Raw genomic sequence first — 20,079 nt, 5'->3', positions numbered from 1 at the left:
ACACACACACACACACACACACACATGCACGCGCACACGCACACGCACACACACACACACACACACACAAAAAAATATTGTTTAAGGTGCAGAGGCCCAAAATATCTAACATCAATCTGAAAAATGTCATGAAATCCCCCATAAAACAGATTTATTATATTATTTGACATTTTGACTATCAAGTCTTCATCAGAACTTGATAGTGGAAACATCAACAGCTTTTATTACATTTGTGATCACTACAGTATGTTTCGGCTTAATCGCAGATTCTCCCCAATGACATGAAAATGATCACACAGCTCTGGGTTTGATAGTCACATTCCCAAAGATTGGCGCTATATATAGTATTGATATTAATCATTTATTATGTTTTTATGAGTCCCAGCTCTACAGACATGTCTCCATATTTCCTTTGGTTTGGAGGAGATAATGGTCCTATTGGTCATCTTTAGGTGTAGCTGGTTTAGATCATTCCATATCTCCCCCTGCTTGTCACTGTGTGTGTACACACCGGTACACACACACTTCTTCTGCACTTCAGTCCGAGAAAAGCAAAAATAAACAGAGACCCAGACAGATGAAAGGCCAGGGATGTCCTCCTCCCTGTTTACACTCTCACATACATCTCTCTCTCTCTCTCTCTCTCTCTCTCTCTCTCTCTCTATATATATATATATATATAATCCCTTCCTCTAACTCCTGATGTCTCTCAACCATCGTGCTCTCTCCCTTCCTCTCTCTCACCCTCTTTTCCTCAGTTTAAGGAATGGCTTGATTGCTTGGACCGCTCTTAGTTTGAGTCCAATCTGTCTGGGGTTGTACTCTCCAGATTTCTTGGAGCCTAGAACTGGGAGCATGTTGTAATTATCCACTCAAGATCCACAGATTATCGCAGATCTGTTTCTTTTAGTTCAGTATGTTACAAGAGGATTGATGTGTTTTATTTAGCTTTGCAGGCCTCGTTCTTACAGCAAGGCTATTGGATTAGTAAACCTGGGTTTACTTTATCTCACTACTATCTCATTAAAGTCGATAGTGTAGTAGAGGTTTGTGCGCCTTCGGCGCGCTCACATCATTCACACAATAAAAAGTTAAAAAAATAATAAAAGGAAAATCATTCCCATCACGCACCTGTAACCCAGCATGCCTTGCGCTGCGTCAACGTGCGTGTCACGTGATCGGCCGTAGCCAATCGGAAGAAGGAAACACAGAAGTGCAGTTTCTGTTTGTGGGCTGTTTTCTCAGAATGTATGCGCCATCCGTGGTAATTGAACGCAACGTGGATGTTCTGGGATCATTTCTGATGTTATGCTGTGTTGAGGTTTACAATATTTACACAGAGAAATATAATTTTTAGACAGAGGGAGTGACTAATGGTGGCTTTCAGAAACGGAAACAGGCAAAATGGTTTCAGAAACATGACACTTGTCAAAAATCGATTGTTCAAGTCACAACTGTAACTTTTCGTCCTGATGAAGATCTTGAACATGAAAATAGGCATGCGTTGTCGCCCCTCAACTTCTCCACGCGTCCAAAATAAACGCACGCCTGTCATTGAAAATGAATTACTAGGCGCGTCAGTCGCTGCCCCTCTTTACAATGTGGACGTTGAGTCGGGTTATTTGTAAAAAATCACACCCGTGTGAAGTGAGAGGCGCTCTTGTCGTCGTACGAATTTAGGAAGACATTTGACCTAATTTCTCCTTTCACTGTCAATGGCAAATATCGAGACGTGTGGGGACAAAGTCTGTATAGGAGGGGCTAGCGGCCTCAAAAAATTAAAAGGTACCGTGAGGGAAAGCATCATCATCCGGCATCAACCAGGAGTCAGGTCAACCCCACGTCCAAGGCAGAAGTCCGCTTAACCACCCCCCTCTCCTCCCCGCGTCCAAGGCAGCAGTCAGGTTAACCACCCCCCTCTCCTCCCCGCGTCCAACGCAGCAGTCAGGTTAACCACCCCCCTCTCCTCCCCGCGTCCAACGCAGCAGTCAGGTTAACCACCCCCCTCTCCTCCCCGCGTCCAACGCAGCAGTCAGGTTAACCACCCCCCTCTCCTCCCCGCGTCCAACGCAGCAGTCAGGTTAACCACCCCCCCTCTCCTCCCCGCGTCCAACGCAGCAGTCAGGTTAACCACCCCCCTCTCCTCCCCGCGTCCAACGCAGCAGTCAGGTTAACCACCCCCCTCTCCTCCCCGCGTCCAACGCAGCAGTCAGGTTAACCACCCCCCTCTCCTCCCCGCGTCCAACGCAGCAGTCAGGTTAACCACCCCCCTCTCCTCCCCGCGTCCAACGCAGCAGTCAGGTTAACCACCCCCCTCTCCTCCCCGCGTCCAACGCAGCAGTCAGGTTAACCACCCCCCTCTCCTCCCCGCGTCCAACGCAGCAGTCAGGTTAACCACCCCCCTCTCCTCCCCGCGTCCAACGCAGCAGTCAGGTTAACCACCCCCCTCTCCTCCCCGCGTCCAACGCAGCAGTCAGGTTAACCACCCCCCTCTCCTCCCCGCGTCCAACGCAGCAGTCAGGTTAACCACCCCCCTCTCCTCCCCACGTCCAACGCAGCAGTCAGGTTAACCACCCCCCCTCTCCTCCCCGCGTCCAACGCAGCAGTCAGGTTAACCACCCCCCCTCTCCTCCCCGCGTCCAACGCAGCAGTCAGGTTAACCACCCCCCCTCTCCTCCCCGCGTCCAACGCAGCAGTCAGGTTAACCACCCCCCCTCTCCTCCCCACGTCCAAGGCAGCAGTCAGGTTAACCACCCCCCCTCTCCTCCCCGCGTCCAACGCAGAAGTCAGGTTAACCACCCCCCTCTCCTCCCCACGTCCAAGGCAGCAGTCAGGTTAACCACCCCCCTCTCCTCCCCACGTCCAAGGCAGCAGTCAGGTTAACCACCCCCCTCTCCTCCCCGCGTCCAACGCAGAAGTCAGGTTAACCACCCCCCTCTCCTCCCCGCGTCCAACGCAGCAGTCAGGTTAACCACCCCCCTCTCCTCCCCGCGTCCAACGCAGCAGTCAGGTTAACCACCCCCCTCTCCTCCCCGCGTCCAACGCAGCACTCAGGTCAGTCTGTCTGCAACAATTCCATGTGGTGAAGTTAGCCGCACTACTGCACCTCTTCTTCCTGCTGCTCGCCTCTGTTTAGATTGGACTTAGCCGTGGCATGCGTCCTCTCACTTAGGGGGAAATACGCATAGATGCATGCGTGCACGCGCATACACACGGACAGACACGTGCAGCAGATGGACACACAACACTCACAAACACATGCGTGCAGATGGATACATATACATACTGTAAATACACACACACAGTTACTCAATCAATGCTTACACACATATGGAATCACACACACTGTAGTGTGTCCTGAGATGTTATATAATAAGTGTATTGCGCACAGAGAGACGCATAAGGTCAAAGAGATACATGGAGAAGGACAGAGAGAGAAAGAGAGATACAGTAGATGGATAGATAAATAGACAGACCGACGGCCGGATGGACGTTAGCCGCCGTCTGTGCCACACCATGACTTCAAAGAGCCTAGCTGGTCCCAGATCAAAGCATGGCTCACTTGGCTCAGTGCGTCACGGCCACCACTACACGAGGCGAGAAGTCGTCGTGGTGCCTAATCTGGACCTGATGTAATGGCCGGCTGGCAAACTTCAGATGGACACGGACTGAAAGGAGAGGAAGGAGGGAGAAAGAGAGAGAGAGAGAAGGCAAAACGAGGGCACCAGAGAGAGAGAGAGAGACAGACGGAGAGCTCCAGTGGAAGGCCCATGTGTTGGAGCGTGCTGTTGGAGGATTTGTGATCGTAACACTGGATGACTACACCGTCGGGCGTATAAACTCTGCAGCCCTTAATGGGATGTTAGGATAGAAGATAAACATGGACGTGACATTGAAGGAAACAACTGCTGTCATTAAATGCCTATTCATCCTGATTAGAAGGTGCACCCTGCGTGACAGATGACGCTCCTGGCACCCGCACTGGAACACATTAGATGCAGTGCTTATGTCACAAGGGATTCCATTATACTCCAAGTTAAACTGGAGCCCGCCGAATACGGCTTTAACGCTGATCGAAACATACCATCTTCTCTTGTCAAGTCCCATCTTGACGTTCCCCTTTTTTCCGTCTATATCTGTAATATTATTTCACAGCAGAAGACAGTTCGATTTGGTTAGATTGTTGACAGGAATACCATTTCAAAACGTTTTCTATGTAAACAGTACATGTGACGGCAGGCTGCAGCCCCTGTGATCGCTGTTTGCTGGTGGAATATAGGGGACGCTGGCGTGCAGTAGGTTGTGTGCCAGTGATATAAGTAAGCCATCATCAGATGGATTGCCGTGGAAAGTTTCCCATAATGCAGACTTGCGTCACAACAACTGTGGCCTGATTCTCTGTGGCGCTTGCTGGTCCTCGAGTACAAAGCTTCCAGGCGAGGTCCGACTAAATGAGCAGGTCCAACATTTGTTTGTATGTTTGGGTTTTCGTTCCGCATTCCCTGCATGTCTTGGGTGAATGCAAGTACTTCCTCTCCCATATACTTGCAGATACTCGTAATTAATTGGGGGTAATTTGAGGGCCCGCTTTGACATTTTTGAGACAGTCAACATGAAAGAGCCCGGCTGTGGTAACTGGAGGATTTGTGAAAATATACATTCATGCACAATCTCTACCGTACCGTGTTATGTTTCCAGTTAGTCATGAATAGAAGTCTCATGGCGGATTTCTGGTGGTAGATTCATGAAAGGAAAACGCATGTTATAGTATGGTTATCGCAATCTAATTAGTACTGATTGTACTGATTTGTGGAGATACATGTATTGAAAATATAACTGAAATGTGTTATGCTTGCCTTGATAGTTTTTTCCCTCTCTCACACCTTTCCCTTTTAAGAGGAGCGGCCATTCAAAACACTTGTTATCAGAGAGTCGATCAAGGTATGCTGCGCTGGAATCTTGTCTCCGAGGACAGCCAAATAATCGTCGTCTAGACCAACTCTGGAAATTCATTTCCAAAATCACGATTGTAATAATAAGCAAACGTCTGCATCACAGTACCCAAAAAAGCAAACATTTCTCTTGGATGTACTCGGAGCGCTGAAGAACTGAAGTTCAAGGACCAAACATGTTGTCCATCCATCCTTTTTTCTTTCTTGAAAAAAAAAAAAAAAGAGAGAGAGAAGAAGTTCATGCTTTTCAAAGTAGGATGTCAAAAATTAATTGCCCTTTGCTTTCGTTAACCGCGTTTGACTTTCTTGATAAATTGGCTTTCATCTTACATGTTACAGGCTTTCAGAGAATATTTTACACTATCCATCTTGCTCTGCAGTACATATAGGCTTTTACTTAACCATTGAATCCATGTCTTGTAGACATAACACTGTCAGAGACCTTGATTTAACAAGTCTTAACAGCTAGAAATAGCTTTATATAATGGCCAGTGGTGGTGAATTACAGTAGATGAAAGGGAAAGTGAGAGGTAGTTCACAAGCGAGGAATTAACATCAAAAAGAGTTTTTTTATTTTTTTCTCATGTGAACAGAGCTAAAATACTATGTATTTCCCTGCAAGAAAGAAATTTAAAAACGATTCTGGCAGTACAATATCCAGTCTGTTCTGTTCTCAGGCTTTTTGTAGATTCTCAATGTTTGACCTTAACCTCTACACTTTACATTCTCAAATCTGACTCAAGTTCAGCTACATTTCTCTTAAATTGTTTCCAAAAATATGATTTAGCGATGTGGAAATGTATGTTAAAATATGTATATAACTATATATATAATATGTCATAATTTCCGGTACACTAACGTTATTTGCAAATCATCAGTGTCATATATATATCCATAGGTAAATGGGCCATATAGGAAGCATATTTTTATTGTATTTCTCACGTCACATTTTTCACCTCATTTAACAACAAAAGTACAAAGTAATCGAAAGAATACAACATTATTTGTCAACGTAACTAATACAACAATGGATACACATTAATTGTAAAATATTTGGCAACATAAATAATACAACAATATACCATTTGGACATTGCCATAAATCGAAGATTTTTCATCACATTTTCAATATTGAATATTCATTTGTATCACTTATTTGGATATTCTCTTTCTTGGCATTGAATAATTTCAAATATTTGGAAGGCAAATAGTCGACAGTGACGTGAAGGTCTATAATAGTGCGATACTATATACAGAAAATCACAGGCTTCTTGGAAACCAAAGAGCTGACAATGTTTACCGCACAGTTCTCACTTTGTTTCACTTTGCTCACTGTTGTCAAAATGTTGTGTTAGAAAACCTCTGATGGACAGAAAGGCTTGTGCCTCCGGGCCTGCCAAGTGATTCTGGGCACCTCGCTCTGAAAACGCTGTAATTTGCCCCAAAGAGTAACACAGAAATGGTTGCTCTGGTTTCAGGTTGTGTACACTATGCTCATTATGTCCTTGGAAATGTTCAAACAAATTGTAATGAATTGAAATCAACACAACGGCATTCTGCAGCAAGACTGAGGAAGAGCGCGAGAGAGAGAGAGAGAGAGAGGGAGGTGGGTTCCTCGCAGACGGTACAAGGTTGTTTTTAGGATGGCAGTCAGTGGGTCTCTATGGCTGAGTGGTGTCCTGGAATCAACAGCAAACCAGACGCGTTCTCTTCACAGCGGTGAGATAGGCGGAGCCCAGAGCCAGACCACCCACCTCACTCGGGACCCCCTGTTCAAACCAGCCTTTTGGACCTAGTTTCCATTTTTGAATTCCGAATTCCCTTTTTAGCTCGCTGAGACTACAGAGACTCAGGTTGCCTCTCTCACTCTCTCTCTCTCTCTCTCGCTCTCTCACTCTCGCTGCCTTCGATTTATCTTGTATGGTTTGTTTGTTTGTCTCTTCACTGCGCCTCTATCGTTCTCTCTCTCGCCGTTTGAGGAGCGGGAGAAGGAAGTGCTGTAAACGCCTCGCCTGGCGGCCACCGTGTCAAAGGTGACAGAGGTCAAATGAGGGCTCATGACCTGAGTTGTTGTGTTGTACTCACCTAGTCCTGACACAATCTGTCTCAAAACAAGGTTTCAATGTGGACCTGAAAACAAGCCAGAGAAAAGTACCGAAAAGGTTTTACGGTAAAAGTATCAATACACTGCAATATACTGTAGAAATACTCTGTTACAGATCGGTTATTTTCAAATGGCTGAAATGAAATAGGGCTGTTGTGGTTACTGTATGTTTTGTAAATACAAAAATCTACAAAGTAACTAGTACGTTTTCAAATAATTGTAGTGGAGTAAAAGTAAAATGCTTGCCTCTGAGATGTAGTGGAGTAGAAGTAAAAGTATTGGAAATTGGAAATACTCAAGTAAAGTACAAATACCTCAAAAGTGTACTTAAGTACAGTACTTGAGTAAATGTACTTAAATGTGTTACTTTACACCGCTGCCAGTGGCTGACAACAAGACAGGAAGTGCTTGCATTTCCCGGAATGTTGACTTCTGAAGGGGTGACAGCGCAAGCCAAGCAGTAAAATTGTCAGTGTTAATTTAACTCCAAGAGTGTACAAATAGAAGCAAATGGACCCCACACCCATTTGTAACTCCCAAGATTTAACAAAAGGAACCAAATAGACCCGTAAGGGTTCATTCCATTTCATTTGTACACGCTAGTGAAATAGACACTGCGGATTTTACTGCACAGTGAGTTAGGCTAAGACCTCTCTCAGTCATGGGTGAATTATGGGCCCAGCAGGTTTTCAGAGAGGCATATCAAATTCACCCTTCACTGTCAGCCGCCGATAAGGAAGCGCAAGTGTATTCACTGGCGTGGGTCCCGAGGTGGCGTGTGATTACTCCAGGAGGTGCTGATGGGGGTGTAATAGCCCCTCCGCAGTTGTCCATTAAAGTGGTCTGAAATGGTTCCAGGCCCCCAAGCGCAAGGAGAAGCATCCCAGAGCTGAGAGTCAAGACCTCCACCCCCCCCCCCCCCACCCCCACTCACACCCCCCAGAGATAAGCAGCGATCTGACAGAGCTCTTACAAAAAATGCTTCATACACTCCAGACCCACCGTTTTGCTCGTCTCACTCACAGTGGCTCTCTCTCTCTCTCTCTCTCTCTCTCTCTCTCTCTCCTCATTACCATCGCCACCATTGCAGTACTACCACTACCTCCCATTGCTGCTGTTTAGAAAAGTTCAAGACCTCTTTTGGGCGGATGGAAAATGCTCTGAATGCGAAACGTCAGAGAAGTGGTAAACACTCGTAGTAATCTGTAACCGTGATAGCTAAGGGAGTAGCTTCTGCTGGGATTATCCTGTTTCAATTATGGACAATTTGAAAGCTTCTCCTGATAGCATATATAGCATATGCGTCTGTGATTAATTCTGCTGACAGATTGCAAAACCTCCTCACTTGTGATATTCTCCATGAATTATATAAGGATGTAGTGTACATTGTGGATATAATCCACGTTATCCACCTGCTGGAACACTTGTCTTTGTCAAACGGTAAACGGCTCCTCTGCTCTAAAATGCACTCACGCTGCGTCTTTCAAGTTATGCAGCCTATTAATTATGTCCTTGGACGGCCTAAAGCTGATTGTTTTATCATTTACAGCTGGTTGTAACGTACCTCCCAGGGCTCATAATAAGTCATAAACCGGCCAAAACAGAAGACGCTAAATGCTAGTGCTGTGCGTAAAAACACACTGCGATAGTTGCATTCGCAGGGCCCTTGTTTTAACAGCCTAACAAGGCCTCGCGCGGCGCAGAGCAAGGGTCATGGATGTCAGGTAGTGTCATTAGTGAAGCCGTGGGCAGTCTGTACGGAAACCAGCCTCTGCCAAATACAGCTCCTTAAACCTTTATGCCTCCCTGTCAAGTAGCAGTTTGGGAAACATAAAGTTCTCTTTATGTGACTCTCACTCTGCTAATGGTGATTATGTAAAACCAGGGGCAATATTTAGCAGGTCTAAAAGTAGCCCAGAATGCCATTGTACCTCCTGGAATGTCGCTCAGTACAAATCTGTTCTGTCACTTTCCAAAAATACAGACCAAAATGATGTGTGGTGTCGTTTTTGTGTTGTATTTTCATTTTATTTGTGGTGCCACATTTTAATTCCTTTCCTATTTCAAGCTCTCGCCTACATAATGAAAGCCATTCATCTTGAAAGGCCACCAGATTAGCCGCAAAAAGAAAAACAACAAAGTCAAGATAACATGGCATGTTCATGACAGAAATCCTATTTTCAGTGTAGTAACATATTCCATTAGTGGTAATGATACACCACATGGGTACAAAGATTAAACCTGGCTCTCTGGTTAAGCCTGACCTCCACCTATTTGGGTTGACCCCTGGTTGGTGGGCTCTGTGTGGAGACTAACCAAACATTGTGGTCTGGAAATCTGTATTTTCACAGAAATGTGATTTTTACGATTCACTGGCTCGTAGCTGTTTGGCTTTCTTCGATTGTCAAGAACACTTTGCTCTACCTATTGAAATCCATTCGTTCCAGTGTCAGGTTGGCTGAAGCAGGTTACGGTATATCTCCTGGTCAAACGTCAGAGAGAATCAGTATTTGGCATAAGGACCACAAATCTCAGTACCTCAAGAGAGAGAGAGAGAGGATACCATAACCTCTGTATACACATCATGTGCTCATTTATTTCGCCATCCCAGTCCCTACTGACTCAAACGGTTCTCCACATGCATTTAAATACTCCAGTCCTGGCAATGAAAGAAACTGTTTGCTTTTGCTGCTTGCAATATACTTCCATTTAGTGCTCAAGCAGAGCAGTTATGTTGAAGTGCAGCTTAGAGACCATTGCAAATAACTCGACACCCACACAGGCTATTTTACTGCTTCCCGAGTGTTTTCTTTCTTTTTCTTTTTGTGTCGGGCGTGTTTGTGTAATCTTGTTTCTCCTTGGTACTTTCCGTTTTATGGCCCCCAACAGATCCAGCCTTGAGTCAACCACATTCCCCGGGAGACGGGCCATGAGCCGAGCCCCAGGCATGGCGTTTCTGTCAGCCTTCCGAGTGTCACCTCACTTTCCCCTCTCCCAAGGTGACTTCCAGGTTGCGAAGTGTATCGCATGCTATTGCCACATGCAGCACAGTACACACATTGGTCTCGGCGGGTTTGCAAGCTTCAGTAAAAGGCTGCTGGTCGCTGTGTGACAGAGGAGAAAGACTAATCTAAGGACACAGAATCAAAACCGAAAAAATACTAAATCTATACTGTAATTCAGTATATCGCCACGTGTTGGATCGGCTATTATTGCCGAGTGTATAGATCTTAAGTGGCCAAGTGAAGCACTATGCACACATCCTTAGCCGTTCTAAAATCAGCGTAAACGTCCTTGTGTGGCTTATTGCTTTTCTAAAATCTTCATGCCAAATATGGCAATATGAAAATTATAGACTCTTCCCAATTCAAACGTTTTTTACTAACTGTAATTTCACTACAAAAACATTTTCTGTTGCTCTGCAAATGCTCTGCAAATGCACAGAAGGTTGGTACACATCATGGTATCTGCCTTGTTTTAAAACGATAACAAATTAAGTAATGCCTTTGTCCTAAAACCGATACGATACCCAGGAAGAAAAGGAGTGCTCCTCATACAGTATCTTGCCATAGGAAATGCTAAATTGCAAACGGTAATACATCCATGCTATGTGTTTACATGGACAGATATATTCCACTTGTATTCAGAATGACTGTTCATTCAAGATAAAAATGCTCATGTAAACACCTCAATTGGAATAGAATATTCCATTCCCGTTTGACCCAAATCAATTTTCATGGAGGTGGTACAGTATATACCGTTTGAATCAGGATATATTTACCATATAAACACTTGATTCTGAACGCTCCTGAGAGTTTGTAATGCATGCCTTATTTTACACATGTCTGCCCTCAGTAGTAGCATTCTGAATGAATTCTTTGGTCATGTAAACGAATGAGGCACAAGGACTACTTTTATTCAGGTGTCATGTAAACAGCTGGGTATATGAATCTCTGTTTGGCATGATTTCATTCTGAATGGATAAATATTGTCCATGTAAACACAGCCATTAGGATTGGAACGATCCATCAAAGAATTGCAGTTTTGAACCCAGGGCTGAAGCCATGTGCTTTGACTCCTCATACCATCCACTGGGCGCCACCAAGATCTTTTGTAAACACAGCTACTATAAATTCTATATGTCATTATAAGCGAGGGCAATCTATCAATGCTCCTGACCATAAGGATTCCAGACTCCACCATTTATTTTCAAATTTTTTGCCTAGATCTTTGGAGCTTTCATGGAACGAGACACTTATATCAGCCATGATGTAGTTAATAGTTTGGGGAAGTTGTTATTAGATCTGAAATATGGCCTAAAAGAATGGCGCATTTCACTTTAATGTCAATGCCAAGGGAGGATATTACGGTGAAAAGCTTATTCCACTTGGCAAGACATGATGGCTGATGGCTGAGACATGGCTGTTACATCCCACTCTGTTTTATTCTCTCTCAATTGGGACGATTTAAATGTTGAAATCCATCTATTCTTTACACGGGCAAGCAATACGCAATAATTCCTTGCGAGTGACAATCTGTTAAACATGCACAAATATTATGGCCATTATCATACTTTCAGTCACTCTCATTGCTAATAATTTGATTAAAAGTTGTTATATATTTGCTTTGCCAAGCAGTCATTTAATTTACTGTTGCGTTTCGCTCTCAGCTGTGTTAAGGAATGTTAAGTGCCTTCTCTGGACTTTTCTTTGGATAAAACGTGAATTGAAAGCCCTCCAATAAGCACGGAGAGCCATCAAACCGCTGGTGATGTACTGCTCCATTACTCTGCTGTGCAAAGGTAGTTTTAGACTTGTCAGGAATATGGTAGCTAGTAAACCTTAGGGCCTGTGTGTGTGTGTGTGTGTGTGTGTGTGTGTGTGTGTGTGTGTGTGTGTGTGTGTGTGTGTGTGTGTGTGTGTGTGTGTGTGTGTGTGTCTGTGTCTGTGTCTGTGTCTGTGTCTGTGTCTGTGTCTGTGTCTGTGTCTGTGTCTGTGTCTGTGTGTGTGTCTGTGTCTGTGTCTGTGTCTGTGTCTGTGTCTGTGTCTGTGTCTGTGTGTGTGTGTGTGTGTGTGTGTGTGTGTGTGTGTGTGTGTGTGTGTGTGTGTGTGTGTGTGTGTGTGTGTGTGTGTGTGTGTGTGTGTGTGTGTGTGCGTGTGTGCGTGTGCGTGTGCGTGTGTGCGCGCGTATTCCTCTCAGTTTTGCCCCTCGCTGAACAGACCAACCTGTTGGAGTCACTAGTGCAGCGGCAGAGATTGCCCTCCCGGCCGGCTTCCAACGGCCAATGGGCTCTATATGCACACGCCATTTTGGAAAGAACTTGGGCCCCTTCCCCCCCATACTGCTGATACTAATGAAGGCTAGCTGTTCCATCCTGGTCAAACAGAGTCAGGGTGCTACTGCTATCACTGGGATTACTATGCTATACCCCAGTGGGTCTCAAAGTGTCCTTGAGTGGGTTCCATAATGGCCCCGCGCAACAGGTGTGTCCATTTGGTTCCATTTGTACACTCTCAGAGTTACGGGGGTTCTTGAAATTAAGACGTTTGAGAACCACTGAAGTAGGGAAGTTAAGAGTTATTATGTGTGCATAGAGCCCATTGTGCTTGTTGCAGTGTCCGGCCAAGCCAGCCGGATGCAACACGGAGGGATCATAATCCCACAGGGGGGGGGATTCTGTTTCAGCTTCACAGAGGTGATGGCTGCTCAGACGGTCATGATGAGTGCTTGCTTGTGGAGGAGCAGTTAGGGGTTAAGTGTAACGCTCAGGGACACTTTGACACGTATTACTTGGTGAACTTTGTGATTAGCAGACAGCCTAGTCTACCCACTAAGCTACAGCCAACCCCCTCCCTACTAGTCTCCATGACGGTGGGCCCAAATATTTCCCCTGCGCCACACCTCTCTCTTGTTATACATTTAACACCTCCCCACGCGACCCCAGGATATAAAACACTGTGTGATGTGTGTGTTGACACATGTATCTTTTTCTCTCACTCTCTGTATGAATAATCGAATTGAATGCTATGACAATGGTCTGTCGTCGGTATGCCTGTGTGTTATACTATATCCACTGGGCCCTCCGGTAATTCTGATTCAAACAGTCATGATGTAAAACAGAATTGATTTAATCAAAAATAATAATAAAATTAAAAAACGCTATACATGGTAGGGTTGGTTGGGCTTCAGTCCAGTCCCTCAGCACTACAAGTGCTAGGGTGTGTGTGTGTGTGTGTGTGTGTGTGTGTGTGTGTGTGTGTGTGTGTGTGTGTGTGTGTGTGTGTGTGTGTGTGTGTGTGTGTGTGTGTGTGTGTGTGTGTGTGTGTGTGTGTGTGTGTGTGTGTGTGTGTTGTGTGCTGACTTTGACCGTGCTGTCAGGGAGCATCCCAGGACATCGAGCCCAATGTGATAATGAGAACAATCTGTACCTTCAGAGCAACAGAAAAACACAGCTGAAAGGGTTTGTGGTGTCATCAAACACTGTCTCTCTAAGCATCTTTGACTCGGGGTGGGGGGGGGGGGAATGTTTTCCTTCCCAGACCAGTGAGTGCAGCGTAGCTTGGTTAGTGACGTCTCTCTCCTGTGTGCAGTGAGTGCAGCGTAGCGTAGCTTGGTTAGTGACGTCTCTCTCCTGTGTGCAGTGAGTGCAGCGTAGCGTAGCTTGGTTAGTGATGTCTCTCTCCTGTGTGCAGTGAGTGCAGCGTAGCGTAGCTTGGTTAGTGACGTCTCTCTCCTGTGTGCGAGCAGCTCCATCACGTCCACGGCCAGGGAACCGGGAACGTACTGGGGAACATGCAAGAACGGCAGCTGAGTAAGGACATCAGACGTCACGTGGCATTGTGATGCTTGGAACCTGACCGAGCCCCGATGACGCATTCCTCCAAATTAGCCGCTGTATAGTGTCATCCTCAGCCAAGTCAAATAGAGCAAGCATTATAGAAGAGATAAAGTCCTTCTCTGTGACTTTGAAAGAGTAATGAAAAGTCCTGCTGTGTTTTTAGTCTCTGTGGTATGATGAAGTAAATGCCTGCACATAACAGGCGGGCGCTCGACATGAACTGTAATCTATAGGAAGAGCTCAATCCAGTCCTACTGTACCTTCTCCTCGGTCTTGTCATTGACTGAAGGTCTAACGATAAAGATGAAAGACTTCTTTCAAGATAAGCCTCAGTGAATATCTGTTCATCTCCGAGTACCTCTTCCTTCCCTAGCTAACCACCTACATCTGGTTCCACCTACATTCACTAGACTCACTCTTCACTTGGGGCAGAGCGCCTCTCAAACAATGGAAACACATAGCTTTGTTTTGCATAAACCTTTTTTTAAGGGGAACAAAGTCGGCGCCACTTAGATAATCCATGACACAGGGATGCTTCAGATAAGCTTTTGGAGACGTGTGACCGAAGGCATCCCCTGATGCTAGAAGTGTGTCGGTATCTTTTTCAATGTGTACGGTGCTCATTAAAACGGTGCATGGAAGCCGAAACATCTTCGTTCCATTGGATGAATTCTCATTTCAGGATCATTCTTCCTTGAATATATCAAAAGTATTTTCTTAATACTTAATACTGGGGGCACGGTTGCACATTTTGGTAGTGCTGTCGCCTCACAGCTAGAAGGTCCTGGGTTCGATTCCCGCTGGGGACGCTGTGGGCGCTGGGGGCGTGCTCTCTCCTCCGCATCATCACTGCACATACCCGAGGTGGGGTTGGCGAAAGGGCCTTTCTGTGTGGAGTTTGCATGTTCTCCCCGTGTCCCCTAGGGTAGGTACCCTCACAAAAAACATGCAGTAATCCTGGTCTCTAAACTACCTCCCCCTGGCCAGCCGGGGCACCCTCCACACGCCACGTCCGGCCGGGGAAACTCTCCCCTGGCCCTGTCAGGTGAAAAGAAGCAGCTTGGACTCCTCATGCATAGTAATTCTAAATGTGAATTTAAGCACATGCTACTTGTGTCTGATTTTACTTCAGACATGCTAGTGTTAAGAGTATGTTATTCTATGATCTGGAAACTATGGTCCCCACCCTGAGGTATTGTACACTGCAATGCATTTTATCTTGAATAAATCCTACATCCATAGGATTGTGGCCTGACTGAATTGGGAACTGGGTAGGAGGGAGTCCATTTTAATGTTGCGACCCAAGGTTGCCTTAGACTGGGTTGTAATAAATGAGAAAAAGAGGTTGCGCATCAGCAATGGCTTTCAGTGGAGTGCCAAACCCAAATCAAGTAGCCTATACATCAAAGAATAGGATTTTTATTTTTTTATCCAAAAAGGTAGCACATCCAAAAATTAAACAAACGGGGGTCAAAGTACTCACTTTTCCATTTCTTTATTGGCACACACCAAAAAGGAACACTTACGGCTATGCAGCCTTCATCAGAGCATGCTCTGATGAAGGCTGCATAGCCCACACGCAGCGGTTTGAAGCACTTCTCTTATTGATTTGAAAAGTTTCTCTTACTTATTTACCTTTTTCTAATTACAATTTACAATTTACAATTTAGGCATTTAGCAGACGCTCTTAATCCAGAGCGATTTACATTTAAGCAAGAACAAAAGCATGGGAATACATCACATGAAAGCATTTATCATGAAACATGCGTAAGCTAAGAAAGTAACAGTGGAATATCTATATAATGAAACGATACATACACTATACATATAAACTATACATATTTACTACTATGCTATACATATGTACTATGGCGTGCTATGACTATATACAATACAATTATAGTGCTGTCTACATAACATGCTATAAGTCTGTGTCAAATGCTATCTAAGCCAACAGAAATGCTATCTAAGGGGTTAGGGTAAGTGCTATGGGCCATGATGGAGTCTGAAAAGGTTGTTAACTTGATAAAGTTGTTATTTTGTTTTGCTCTCTCCCCCGGCACCCACACATGTAAAGCGTCTCTGAGTACTTAGAAAAGCGCTATATAAATCCCAGATATTATTATTACTATTTCCATAGTTTTATTTATTCAGCATTTCAGTCGTTACATTAAATAATGACGCACTTACATTTCATGTGAAACACCTGCACATTATGACATTCATGAACATACAAATGCTATAACATCACTGTATACAGGTATACAGTACAACAATATGCAGAACTATAGTATGCCTGTATCAACAGTGGCAACAAAAGAAGTCTCTTTTATGGCGGTTTTGTAACTTGTCTTGTTGCTTTTTGTTTTTGGACAGATTGAGAACTACATCAAAGAGAGCATGAAGGCGGAGATGGCTCAGCTGCAGCAGAGTGCCGTCCACAACCACACGGCGGCCATGCTGGAGATGGGAACCAACCTGCTGTCCCAGACTGCCGAGCAGACGCGCAAGCTGACCGACGTCGAGACACAGGTAACACGCATACGCGTGCATGTCCAGGTGTGTGCGCGGCGCACATACACGCACGCATGCATGCACGCATGCACGCATGCACGCGCTCACACTCACACTCACCCCCACTCTCTTTATCTCTATCTATATCTCTCAAACAAACAAACAAACGCAAAACAAACAAGCACACAAAATCCTTTATGGGCACTCTTTCTTTATCTGTCTCTTTTGCACGCGCGCACGCGCGCACGCACGCACGCACGCGCGCAAACTAAGGAAATCCACCATGCACCATTTAGCCTGCTATTCCACTTTCAGCTGCCTCAAACATGTCACAGAGAGCTGGCCAAAGACAATATGGAAGCCATAGAAAAAATACCTAACCTCGCTTCATGTTCATGTGGCTGCGGTTTTCCTCTTCTTTTCTGGACGACTGGGGGGACTTATAGGCGACAGGAGCTAAGCAAGCGGGGGGCCATTTTTGCTGATGCTCAATAAAGAGACATGTTTACCGAGCCTAAAATGATTCCTTTTCCAAACACAGCTGAATATCATCCTGAGTGTTACCATGTGTCGGGCAGACGCTCCATCTGAAATGAGCTCTTTATTTTCTGAGGACGAAGCTGATGATTTATATACACGCCTGACCTGTGCAGAGTCTCGCTGTTGCACCTTGGTGCACACAGGAAGCCTGTGAGAAAACCCCTTGGCTGTATTCCTGTCTGGGGACAGCTTTTGAATCAAATGTGTGAGAATTACCACAGCTTATAGAGGTACAGTATGTGATATATACTGTTAATATAACGTAATATATCAAAAGGTAATTATTATTCTATTTATAATAGCTACAAATTCCTATCGGAAAAAAAAATCAACTACATAGGTGCTCAGTGGAGGTGCAAAAAGTTTAAAAAGTACGGATGGTGCTTCAGAAAAAAAGGAGAGGGCGGATATAAAATTGAGGTACTTTAGTATAGTTTAAAACACCCGTTTTAAACTTTAACAAAGTACCTTGATTGTATGTCTCGCCCTCTCCTCTTGTTTCATATCAGCAACAAATTCATGTTGTGAGTCGACATACTGTACATAGCATTAGCAACATCTAAAATGACACAGGTGCTTTCCCGGATTGAAGGATATGAGAACGTATGGGCTTTCCAGGTCTAATTGGGTTAAATCGCTTTTTTAATCTGTTGTAGATAAGAAGCGGAAAATAAGCCCATAGAATGTTGTCGCTCTGTGGCTGTGGCTTCCGCCTCAGCGTCCTATATCATATTATTCTTTCGACACTAGTAAAAAAAAAGATTCCGACACTAACAGTGGTTCACATACCGGTATACACATTATCAACAGAATTCAGTAAAAAACGGCTACTGTGGAATTCTCCTTTAAAGACCATTTCTTGTTACTTCTATCAACCAAAAAAGGGAGCGGAGCGGATCACGATTTTTTTTTTTATATACACATTTATATACACCTTATTATCTCAGGGACAGAGCTGAAGAGCAGCAGTAACTCAGTAAACGTAATCGTAAAAGGTGCATGAACGTTAAGAATGGTTCTTCTCTGCTCCAGGTTCTAAACCAAACATCGAGGCTTGAGATCCAGCTGCTGGAGAACTCCCTGTCCACGAATAAGCTGGAGAAAGAGCTGATGGTCCAGACCAATGAGATCAGCAAGCTCCACGACAAGAACGGGTAAACCAACAAACACACCAAATATCAGGCTGCCTACAGCCTACCACCATGCTGCTGCAGGAAATACCCCGTACCACAATGAAACCAGATGGACCCTTATGGGTCCATTTGGTTTCATTTCATGCTCTCGTGTGTTTAAATTATTGTTAAACATCTGGATTACTTAATTTACAAGAAGTCTACACAATTAGAGAATGTAGAAGAATTGGTATTTTGATCAATGTTTCCTATGGTACCAACATCAATACAGCATGCATCCAACGACAACAACATATTCTTAATTTCTTACGTTTTGGGTCCTTAGATGCTAAATCTCATCAAATCAAATGGTGGTCCGTGGCTCAAATGCCGAATAAATAATGGACCATGGTATGAAAAGGGTTGAAAACCACTGATAGTCAGGTGGAATTTCAGAAACAAGGCCTTCTATGAGGAGGTTACAGGCGTTTAAGTATAATACAATACAAATACATTGTGTATTTCATTAACAGTCCCGCGCGCATCATGAAACACTGTTTTCGTTGTTCGGTTGTTGCAAAACAGACGATTAGAATGTGGGTTTTGGATAGATTCTAATGTCTCCACCTAATGTTATGCTTTTAAAATGATTGGACCAAAGGGATGATGCCGTGTTTGAAAGAGAGCAGTCCGAATTGCCCTCTGCAGATCAACACTGCCGTATACAGATTCCTCACAATCACTGCTATTTGACACAGAAATCTCTAGTGATTCCAGTTGTTGAGTTAACTCCCCAGGCTTATGGAAACAGATTGCTAAAGGAAATTTTCCTGCGCTTGAGCAATTACAAAGGAATTCATATTATGTCTTTTTTTTTTAACCAGTTAAAAGACAAACAACTCTATACTTGGTACACTTGTTTCACTCTAGTCAAAAAATATCTGATCTACAAGCTCAAAACTAAGGCTAAAGTGGTTAAGGGTTACCTCTTCCTTTTCCAATCCAATGAAAGCAGAGATGATTTGGTGTCAGCCTGTACGGTCTATCTGTCGTTGGATCATTGGGCAATGGCGAAGCATGGATTCTGTCAGGACTCAGTTCCTATCTCGTGCTAATCTGCAAAGTATATGATAAAGTGTGTTTATTTTGGATGCGTTGCCCATGGCAACCAAGCTCGCTGACATAAACATTTGCACGTCTATGGTGTGCAGACTTTAGGTTCCCATGTTTTTGTTCCCATATCGTTTACTGGCAAAGAAACAATTTCTATATGTGAATGAAGTGCATCGCTACACTTTAAATCACTACAATAACCGTCACAGAGCTATAGTTGGAAAGTAAAATGTAAAAGGTGATGGATTATCTAGATTTCATCTACAGTATTTCATCTATGTCCTTATTATGTCTTACAGGCAGCAGGGCAAAAAAAGTTAAATAAAATCACATCTTCACTAGTATCAGTCCTCCATGATTTCAAATTGAACGTCCAGTCTGCCAGTAAATTCCTCTCTGTTCATTTATCTATTTGAAGAACAAAATGTAACCAAATGCACTCTGGTTACGTTTGTACGGTACAGTACATGCTCGGAGTCATATTAATTCTGAATATTTTACTGTGTACTTATTTCTCAATCACAGTTTCACCATTTGTCCACAACCAACATATAATTGTTTTCTTTTGCTTTGTTTGTCCTCTCTTTCCTCTCTCCAGTGGTGGAAATCAATATATCAATACTGCAATGTCGAAATACTGAAAAAAAATTGTAATATTCTGTGTCTGGAATTCAAAAATGTCTTGGTATCAAATTGTACTCAAAGTAGCAGTTTTGAAATGTACTGTATATAATGTATACAAATCTGCAGAACTACAATGCGTCACATTGCAACACATTGTGATCTGATATGTAGTAGTAAAAGTATTGGAAATTGGAAATACTCAAGTAAAGTGCAAATACCAAGTACTTTCCACCACCGTAATTGTTTTCTTTTGCTTCATTGTCTGTCCTCTCTCCCCTCAGTC

General features: G+C 44.1%; 1 protein-coding gene across 1 annotated transcript in view; it reads left to right on the top strand.

The window, feature by feature from the left end:
- The window catches only part of angpt1 (angiopoietin 1), a 71,163-nt gene that overhangs the window by 13,285 nt on the left and 37,799 nt on the right, over positions 1 to 20,079 (top strand). The window contains exons 2-3 of the mRNA XM_083789145.1: positions 16,270 to 16,425; positions 17,980 to 18,101. Of these exons, the coding sequence (XP_083645271.1) occupies positions 16,270 to 16,425; positions 17,980 to 18,101 (278 nt within the window). The remainder of the gene's footprint in view (positions 1 to 16,269; positions 16,426 to 17,979; positions 18,102 to 20,079) is intronic.

Source organism: Protomyctophum parallelum (assembly GCF_964188405.1).
Source record: "Protomyctophum parallelum genome assembly, chromosome: 1".
Lineage (NCBI taxonomy): Eukaryota > Metazoa > Chordata > Actinopteri > Myctophiformes > Myctophidae > Protomyctophum > Protomyctophum parallelum.
Note: the sequence above shows the minus strand (reverse complement) of the source record. Positions and strands in the feature narration are given on the sequence as shown.